We start from the raw sequence: 10,327 nt of genomic DNA, 5'->3' as shown, positions 1-10,327 counted from the left end.
CCTAATCCTCTTCCGTATAGGACAGCTCAAGGCGGAAAAAAAATTGTGGACGAGCAACAGCTCATAGTTGTGAGGGTTCCTAAATATAAACATTAGCACACATTGTATGATTTTCGGCTCATAACCACTACATATAACCGCATGTAGACTTGTGGTAACTTGACACAGATTGTGAAAAACTTAGCAAGAATTTACTGACACTGTTACTATGAGATTTTGAAAACATTTTAAGAAAGCTGTGCTTTCTTCTTTTATATGTAGTGTGGTGTTAGGTCCACCTAGAGTTGGCCGGAATATTAGGTACAAGGAAAAAGCCGCATCATGGAATATAAAAGCTGCATACAGCTCATCTCCTCAGTCAAGCATAACTGAGCCTTAATTTTCTCCATAGCACTCCATCTCACTGTCTCCTTTATGATGAGTTCACACCGAACAATATGAGTCTTTTGCTTTCCACACACCGGACTCAACTCTTCAAACACTTTCCATATTGGCACACCAGATGATGAAAACACGCTGAAGGACCACTTTCATCCCACTTTGCGTGTAAACCAGACACCCCTGACACTGAAATTATGTTCAGTCTGACAGCATTAATCTGTCTCCTTCTGTCTTCTTAAACCTCCAGTCGATCGTGGCAGAACGCCGCTCACACTGAACCCAGTTCTGTTGGAGGTTTCTTCCTGCTAAAGGGGAATTATTCCTCTCCACTGTCACTGCATGCATGCCCTGCATGGACGGTTGTTGCACATGAAATGATGAGACTTTCATCTGACACAACATGCTCATTCAGGAGGATAGCTACAAAGTCAATGACTGGATGGAACCTTCTGGAGTTTTTTTTTTTAGATGATCTAAAATAAACTGAACTCACCTTCAACGTGTCATGTTGCATAGCTAGGATCTAACTGGAACAGATGGAATTTTTCTTGGACTTAACTGATTATATACATCGATTTTTATAATCTTGAGCAAGAGAGTTGAGCAGGAAGAGTTCTGAAAGCAACTAAAGATGGAAATATCGAAGTGATCCACAGTGAACAAGTTTAAACATTGAATTATCAGTTTGCTCTGTAAACATTATATGCTATCCTGGGGATATTCTACCAACACCGACACAAAAACATGGTGGCAGTAGTTCTGAGACTCCGAAGCTTTTAGCTAGCCTATATGTGTAGATGTTTTGCTCTCATATGCAGAGATGACTTCCTTCCTTGTTTTCTTTCTTCCACCAAACTTTCCCTTGACATGATCTTTCAAGCTCAGAATTGCTGGCCGGATTAATGAATTGGTGAATGGTTGTATTCCTCCTCACCTGATGATGTCATCATTGTGACCCAGGAAGAACTTCTGGGTGTGCTCCCGGGTGTTATAGACCACACCCACCCCAGCTACAAAGTAAACCACCTCCTTCCCTGCTGTGTAGTACAGGTTGTTCCGGCACTGGTGGCCCCGATAACCATGGATCCACTCCAACCGGAGCTGGCAGCGCGGAGCTGTTTTATCCGACATGTTGGCTTCCAGCTGCGTTTAACAAGACCTCAGAGTGTCAGTCTGAACCCACTGCCGCTGAGGATGCTGGGAGCTGTAGTCCCTTCTCTGGGGGTGCTTTTATCCAACTACACCTCCCATCATTTCCATTCTGCGGCTTCTTGACTGGAGCAAAACACCAAGCCAAAGATGTTCATGAAATTCTTTCAATCAAATTGTAGAATCTCTAAACTCCACATGCTTCCCTCAGTCTGCATAGTTCCCTTAGCTGTTCCTTTAGTTTTTTTCAGCAATGGAGGTGTGTTTATCATAATTTGCATAGTTTTATATTCAGATAGTTCTGCTGAAAGATTCTAACCCATTTATTTTGTAGAAAAGCAATAAAAACAAACAGTCTCTACAGTGTCCTGCTCTGGTTGGGCAATTCATTAAATAAAAATATAAAATATTTCAGGTTCTAGAACCTCTGGGTTTTCTTCTACATTTATGTATTTCACATTATTCATCATAATATTTAATTTCTATTGATCCAGATAAGATGTCTGTCTCTCACAGGTTTATTTATTTCTAATATTTTATAAATTTCCAAATTTAAATCCAGTTCACATAATAACTATAGAACCTGTTCCTTTAGAAGCAGTATCCGGATGAAGATTTTAAAATCCTGCTCTTTGAACTGTTCCTGGATTGGTAATCCGGAGAGCATCCTCAGCGGACCGGCGGGGCTCCTATCAGCCCGGTGGGTCCCGGTCCAATCAGAGCAGAACCCGATCAGAATTCCAGCGTTTAATTCCGCTGATGAGTCCGCGAAGGATGGAATAAGAGAAAATCCCTCCGCCTTCTGTTCAGCCTGAAATCCTCAGATTACAGAACCAGAATCTGGACCAGCAGCTCCACACCAGCACCAACACCCATCCTGGAGGGGCTCCCCCACTGGACGCACGCGCGCGGCGGTTAAAAGGCCACGGGGAGCCCGCGAGACCCCGAAACAGGAGCAAAGTGGGAATATTAACGGGAATCTCAGGGATCACTGACCGAGTCAAGCTGGAAAACAGGGAAAACTATTTCCTCAGGGGATTTTCAAAATAAAAGCTACTAAATCCCACCCACGTTTAACTGAATCCAAACATAATTATTTTTTATTAATGACTGTTGTTTTTCTATGGAAGCCCGTTTCCACTAGTCTGTTAAAAAAAAAAAAAATGATCTCATTATATTGAGATAGTATCTCATTATATTGAGTTACTATCTAATTATAATGAGATAATTTTTTCTTATTTTTTTTTACACAGTGGCTGATAAATGGTTATCAGCAGAGGCGTAGCCAGAACATTTTTATATGGGTGGCCAGGCAATAACCACTGTACACTGAGGGGTGGCTGAAAGTGGATAGGCTCCAGAACCTCAGGGTCAAGCTACAACAGAAAAATTAATGGGCTCAACATCCTTTTTTTCTAAATAAAAGCAAACTATACTTTCCTACAACCTTACAAATAGACGGATAAATATTTAAACATCGCTGCTTTACAGATAAAAGGTATAATGGATACAATTCTTTAAGGTTTGAGTTCTGGGGCAAACATTCTGCATAAAATTTATATTTACAAGTACTAATATCTACATAAATTGATTATTTAATGCGGTTTATTAAAATAGTTTATCAATAAATTTACTGGAGACTCCTAGATGACCTGCAGAGCGACAGAATTTTCTATTTAACCCATAAAACACAAAATCTACTTCTGAAAAGAGTATGAATTCTGTCCTCATAATTTTTAATGTTGGTATATTGATGTGCATAATTAACCAGTGTTTTTGTTGTCAAGTAATTGTTAATGTATGAAAAATTGTAATGTTTTGAATATTCCACTTGAGATTATTACTGCACCACCATCTGTAGAGGAGGAAAATAGTGGCCATGCCGTCCCCCCACCCCCCCATCTAGCTCCGCCCCTGGTCACACCAAGTCCTGGCTCTTATGTGAAGTTGACCCATGACCATAGATCCAGAGGACAGAGCCTGAGGTGTCCCCTGGAGCAGCTGATAGGGAGACAAAAGGACTGAAACGTCACGTGTCCCCCACGTAGCCCATATATGCGTTCTTAATTTGACCAGGCACTGTTCTCCTGCTAGTTTTGGTTCTAATCTACGGAGACCCTCTTTTGGATGATTTCTCTTTGGTGATTAGCTCCAACTTCCGGTCTGGCTCGCGCCACCTGTGCGCGCTGACAGCGCAGGTGCGGCTTCAGCACAGCGGGGGATCTGAATCAGCTTTGCGCAGTGAATGCTGGGAAATGCAGTGTTTTGGGGGCTTTCTGGAGAGAGACGCTCCTGCCAGTGCAAATTCAGCCGAGCCGAACTGGAGTTCGGACGGGATAGGGAATAATGGACCTGCGCTCAGGAGCACGAACATTTCATTTTTATTTATTTAAAACATTAAACAAATGTCAAAAAATAAATCAGGAAATAACTTTTTAAAATATAAAGGAATACGAATGAAGATGAGACACATACTTGTTTTTAAAATCTGTACTGAAATACATTTTTGTTATGTTCTAATAATATTTTGATGTTTTTTTTTTAAATATGTAAGATTATTTCTGGTTTGTAGCATTTTTTATATATCCATTTTTAATAGCAAAAGTAAATAGTAAAAAAAAATATTGAGGTAATCAATCGTAAAGAGATAAATAACATTAAAAACCAATATATTTTTGTAAATGATATTAACTTAGAAGGTAGTATAATGTGATTTAATCATCTCTTGATATTTTTTCTTTTAAACCATTTTTCTTTAAAAATAAATTTTTTCCATTCTTTTCATTTTATTCTGTTGATTTACATTCAGTTTTTTAAATGTGCCAAAAACAAAATTGAACTGCTGTTCGAAAAGAAACCTGTAATATCTTAAAAATCCATATCTGATGATAAAACTCTTAAATATAAAGTTAGTTTTTTTTTAAATGTTTGTTTAACCTATAAGAATGTTTAAACTTTAAAGCTTTAATAAGAAAGAAATCCATGAAAAAATTCTGAATTATTGAGAAAATGTTTAATAACAGAAAGAAAAGTCACAATAGAATAAGTTATACGAAAAATCAAAATATAATGAAGAATAATAAGTTTCAGTATTTTGAGGAAATTAACTGAGAAAGTAAAAAAAATGAAAAATATCAAAAAGTTCTGAATCAAAAACGGTGAAATAAGAAGCATTTTCTGTGAATTCAACATAATGTGATAAAATGACATCACGGAACAGGAAGTGAGGTCATAGTTGAATAGCTTTAATGAGTTGGCAGCTTTAACAAGTGCAGCTTCATACATGAGAAAAGCTTTTAATAGGTCATTCCTAATGATGCAGCTCGGATTGTGCAGAAACACGAACTTCCATACATGTTCGCTACATTACGGATACGGTGACGCGGAGCGAGCGACGGAACCAAAGAAGAAAACGGGTCAGGTGAGCTTACATGAGGCATGCAGGTGAACTTTTTTACACCCAACACCGAAGATTTACTCCAAGCCTTAAAAAGTTGGTCCAGTTTTTCAGCAACGTCCCATCAGAACCGAGGAAAAAAATAGAAGTACAAAAATAAGTTCAGGAAAATCAAAACCAGGGGAACCAGGTCCAGATGATGTCACAGAACCAGCAGGCTGAGCGACATCCAATCAGAGGACCGGCAGAACAAAGACAGACCAATCAGAGAGGCAGAGCAGCGCCTCACCGACAAGAGAAACAAACAACAACAGAACAGAATCAGAAACATTCAGAACCGACGGAATGGGCCGACGCTGGTGAAACTTTCAGTTTCCTCAGAACCTCACCAGATGTCCTCCTCTGCCACTGGTCCATCGCTGTGACATCATAGGTGACATCATCAGCAGCTGCTCATTGGCTCTTACAGTTTAGACAAAGCAGGTCTGATTGGTTTGATCTAATTGGACCCAAGGTGCAGAATCAGGATCAGATGGATTCTGCTACTAAAACGGTTCCAAACCTCTACTACTCTGGTAGAACCAAACTAAGGTTGGTTCTCCAGTAGAACCACATTCAGGCTCGCTTTCCAAGCGTTTTAGATCCTGGTCTGGATCAGTTCTGTACGAACCAGTTTTAGATCCTGATTGAGGATGTGTTCTGCAGCAGAACCATTTTTTTGTCCTGGTCTGGGATCTGGGTTTGGAAAACCATTTTGGATCTTGGTCTGACATTGGTTCTGCAGCAGAAGCATTTCTGTAGACTGGTCTGAATCATTTTGACAGCAGAACCAGTTTCAGTCCTGGACCTTTTCCCTCTTTGGTTTTAGATAGTGAACAGTGATTGGATCTGGGATCCGAAAGTTCTGCTGGAACCCGATCTGGGGTTGGTTCTGTGGCAGAGGAAAGGCATATGATGAAGTGCAGCCGGACTTCATGAAGGTTTCAGGTAAGTTCTGAATGTGCAGTTCTGATCTCAGTAAAGCTGACAGGAACTGAATGTGAGTCAGCGCTCCGAAGCAGGTCGGATCTGGTCGGGTGTTTCTTGCTTTGGAGCGCCGGGTTTGGTTTCACCAATGCGGCTCCTTGTTGCTCTTCTTCTACTGCTTCTTCTTGCTGAACAAGCTGAACCGTTTCTCTTTCTCCTTCTCCTTGTCCTTCTCTCTCTTTCCAGGACTGGACTCAGTGGTGAGCGACACGCTGGCCGGGAGCGTCTGAGCGCGCCCGGTGGACGGCGTGCCGGGGTTACTGCCCTGGACTTCGGATCGCTCAGTGGTGGCGGCGTTCAGGACAACCTGGATCCAGTTACTCATCTCCTCCTGCAGAGGGCGACAGAGGCCCGGTAAAATATTTAGACAACAAGCTGCTGACAAATGAATGGAAAACTGATCTGGACGTTTTTACCTCAGTTTTACTCTGATATGTAAGTTCATCAGTTTGTTCCAGGTGACACAGAGATGCTCTACGACTTGTGTACCTCTTTGTAAATTTTGCCTTACCATGAGTCTCCCTCTCAGTCAAAAGTATTGATGATTGTCCAAATGCTGAACAATAACTGATAATAAAATAAACACTATTTTACTTAATCTTTTAATTTGAGCATTTAATTCTCTCCATCTCAAAAAAAAAAAAAAAACATAAACATATTGCCTGGAAGATAGTAGGGAATCGCAATAAATACAAAGTAAAATCATATTACAAACCTGTATTTACAAAACTGTATCTCCCTTATAATCACATTTAAACTTGAGGAATTGGGAAAAAAATAAAGAACAAAAATTAGTCAGACTATATCCATTAGTTTTACTTTGTTTTCATCGAGACACCTAAGCTGCTTTGATGAACTCCGACAGCTCAGGCCCCGTCCACACGAAGTCAAAACGAACACGAAAAGCTAATATTTTCCAGAACGTTTGTCGTAAAGACGGAGACGTAAAATAAATGTGATCGTCCACACGAATGCATGAAAACGCTGCAAAATGTATGCCAGGCCTGTAAGTGGCGCTGTGGTGCCAAAGCAAAAATAGGCGAAGAAATGTTGGGCATGCGCACTAATATTTATACATGGTTGCCCTGCAGGTCCATTTTCGTGGTTCAGTCAAATTCAGGTGCTGAACTATGTCGTCGATATTGCTCTGTTCTTCCTGGAGATATTCCAGAAGAAGAAGATTCTGTTGTAAGCCCGACAGCAGGGTGAGTAGCATGAGCAGCAACCATTCAACACAGTACGGCGCCATTGTTGTTGTGATACTGTGTCGCGCATGCGTGTTTAGAGGCGACGCTATGACGCATGCGTGTAAGAAAAAAAATGCGGTTAGAGCTTAAAGATGGAAACGCGAAAACGGCGTTTCAAAATCTTCCCACTCTGAAGGCTTAATAAAAAAAAGATCGTTTACAGACCCCCGAAACGCCGGCTTCGTATGGATGAGAGGCTGGTTTGGTGAAAAATTTGTGCGTTTAGGCCAGGGTTTGACTTCGTGTGGACGGGGCCTCAGTGTGAAACATGGCTGATTCCAGGCTGTTCTCTGCATCCAGTCTGTTCATCTGCTTGGTTTGAATGTGTATCACAGCTGAAGGTGAACTCAAACATATTAGAAAAACTTACTTTTTGTTTGATAAAAGCATGTTTAGTTTTTCAATTTGGTCCTCACAAAGCAGGATAGACTCCAGCTCTATTTTATTTTACAACCTAAGAGATAAAATGATTTACATGTACACCTTGCAATGCACTAGCTGACCACTAGGGTACGTGTACACCCGGTTGGGAATCACTGCAGTACAGAAGCAGAGGTTAGAATTAACACACAGAACTCTACTGGACCTAAAGAACATGGCTTGTTAGAGAAGAGCGGTTCAGTTTTCTCTCTGATTTACTTATGTCCGATGTTTCTACCCCAAGAGGAAACTTACTTCATCTTTGGCTTGGAACAGGAACTCATTTCCATCAGAGATTCTGAGAAAGAAGAAGGAGGAAAACGAGAAGTTAGAACAGGTCAGACTGTTACAGAAGGTTTCCTCAGAAGTTTGGATTTTTAGGTTCTGACGATCACTCTGTGACCTCTGACCCATTTAGTCAGGCAACATAAGAAACCATTGGTAAACCCACTGATTTCAGTGGGTTTAAACTAACCAGTCTGTAATGTTTATACTGCTGTAAGCTCTTTGATACCTGATTAATAGGTTCTGTGCTGATTTAAAGTGGTGCTTAAGCATGTTTGAAACTGGTTTATAAGGTGCCAACTGTTTTAAACCAGTTTAAAGAAGTTCTAAATTGCTTAATACCAATTAAACTCTTCAGACCCGATTAACAGGTTCTTAACGGGTTTGTACTGGTGTAAACCCTAATATTCCAATTTAAAAGGTTCTGAAATGGGTCATAGCGGTGTAAACACTTTTATACTAATTTTAACAGTTTACAAAATGATTAAACTTAGATATCTTACACACTGATCTATACAGGTGTAAACGCTTTATACCTGTTTAATAAATTCTGAATTGGTTCATAATAATGTGAAGCCTAATATCTCAATTTAGAAGGTTCTTAAATGGGTCCTACCAGTGTAAACTATTCTATACCCATTTTAACAGGTTCTGAACTGGTTTATATTGGTGTAAAGTAATATTCCAGTTTGGTTGTTAGTTAAATTGTTTCTCTGAACCATGTTTTTCCATTGGAGTCTTACTGAACCACCATGAGCTGGCTTGGAGCTCATCGGCCTGCTGTGTGTTTCCAGGGCGGATCTAGATAGCAGTTTCCTTTTCTATCTCTGCTTCTTTTTCTATGTCTCTTTCTGTCTCCTTGAAACCATCGACCTCAGCAGATGGCCGCTCACACGGATCCTGGTTCTGCTGGAGGCTTTTCGTGTTAACATGGAGTTCTTCCTCTCCACTGTCGCTTCATGCGAGGCATTGAGCATGTCTTGGAAGTCAATGACTGGATGCAATCATCTGGTTCACCTTTCCAGAAACTTTTAACCAATCTCACTGTATTGTTTCTCTAAAGTGTCTTGAGATTACCCGTGTTGTGAGTTGATGCTATATAAATAAACAGAATTTAATTGAATTTGATATAACTTTACAAAGATCAACAAAAGTGAGGCTGTTACTATGACTACAACATACTTCCAGACTGGTCTTGTCTCGGTTCTGGACTTGTCTCATCCTTACCTGAGCTTGAAGACGTGTTTTTTCTTTTTATAGTCTGATGCGACATCACAGGTGGCGTCTTTCAGGCTGACGGGCAGCTCGCCGTGGTACGGCACGCCCTGACTTGCCGCCTTGCTGTCCTTGTAGAAGCCCAGTTCCTGGTTTCTGATGACGCAGTACACGTTGTGCCAGGACCTGCAAATCACAGAGCAGCAGTTGTCAAGCGCTGTGATGTCAGAGGGCGGGGCTGAGCAGTCTGACGGATCCCACCTGTTGGAGGCTTTCTTATTGTGCCCCTCCCACTCGTGTTTGCGATGCAGGAAAGCTTCGAGCTGTGAGGGTGAGTCCTGGTTCTGGGCGGGCAGCGTGGAGGACTGGCTGTTTTTGGCCTTCCGTCCCGAGGATGGCGAGTGGCTGGGGCTCGGCTCCTTGGAGCTGCGCTCGACAATCCCGTTGACCAGACCGCCACCTTCCCCGACATCCTGCCGGCCCGGATCAGGTCGAGCAGATGGGAAACGGATTTTAAAGAAGAAGACTATTTTTAGTGTTTATTTAAAAAGCTAAATTAAAGTATATATATATAAATATATAAATATATAAAGTATAGATGAAAAAATATAGTTTAAACTGAGGACTGCATGACAGCTCAACCGGTTCTGTTTCAGAAGAAAATCCATCTGTACCTGAATCCTTATATTAGCCAAAAAAAAATAAAAAATTGGAGCAGGGCTTCCTCTACATTGAGGAGCGCTGCAATGGGAAAATTGCGTGCAGTCAGAGCAGAGATGAAGCCAACAACCTCTGCTCCCCGTTAGAACCTGGTCACATTGATGCCTCCATTACACAGCAGGATTTTGGTATACCTTTTATATTAGTGTTTATTTTAGTCACATGGGCACTGAAAGCATTTTGGAAAATAACTACAAAAAGTTACTGAAATGTGGTGAACAGCAGACTGACCTTAGGAGAGTCTTGATCCTGATCCGATGGGAGTCCATTCTGAGTGACAGCGCTGCAGGAGAAGAACAGATACGGTGTTAAAAGCTTCGGACAAATAAGGGAGATCAGGAGAGCGAGCAAACATGGCGAGCAAACCTCTAGAGAACTTCAATCCCTGCACGGGTTGGATGAACCTCATGGTTCATCTGCTGTGATCGACCTGGTCGCTTCAGATATCAATCACTGATCCTCCCTCAACCGGAGCATCCTCCTACTC

At 41.2% G+C, this 10,327-nt stretch overlaps 2 protein-coding genes across 3 annotated transcripts in view; both read right to left on the bottom strand.

Annotated features, from left to right (window-relative positions):
- The window catches only part of LOC107082676 (echinoderm microtubule-associated protein-like 6), a 37,990-nt gene extending 35,459 nt beyond the window's left edge, over window positions 1–2,531 (bottom strand). For both annotated transcript variants that reach the window (XM_015371462.1, XM_015371463.1), the window contains exon 1: window positions 1,316–2,531. In XM_015371462.1, the coding sequence (XP_015226948.1) occupies window positions 1,316–1,512 (197 nt within the window). In that variant the 5' untranslated portion in view covers window positions 1,513–2,531. The remainder of the gene's footprint in view (window positions 1–1,315) is intronic.
- A 2,001-nt stretch (window positions 2,532–4,532) lies between these two features.
- Window positions 4,533–10,327, bottom strand: part of sptbn1 (spectrin beta, non-erythrocytic 1) — a 56,084-nt gene continuing 50,289 nt past the window's right edge. Inside the window, exons 28-32 of the mRNA XM_015371431.1 lie at window positions 10,072–10,123; window positions 9,382–9,593; window positions 9,133–9,306; window positions 7,876–7,918; window positions 4,533–6,284 (exon numbers count right to left, since the gene is read on the bottom strand). Of these exons, the coding sequence (XP_015226917.1) occupies window positions 6,066–6,284; window positions 7,876–7,918; window positions 9,133–9,306; window positions 9,382–9,593; window positions 10,072–10,123 (700 nt within the window). The 3' untranslated portion in view covers window positions 4,533–6,065. The remainder of the gene's footprint in view (window positions 6,285–7,875; window positions 7,919–9,132; window positions 9,307–9,381; window positions 9,594–10,071; window positions 10,124–10,327) is intronic.

Source organism: Cyprinodon variegatus, unplaced genomic scaffold (genome assembly GCF_000732505.1).
Source record: "Cyprinodon variegatus isolate N-32 unplaced genomic scaffold, C_variegatus-1.0 Scaffold58, whole genome shotgun sequence".
NCBI lineage: Eukaryota > Metazoa > Chordata > Actinopteri > Cyprinodontiformes > Cyprinodontidae > Cyprinodon > Cyprinodon variegatus.
This window is presented reverse-complemented; position numbering and strand designations above follow the sequence as displayed.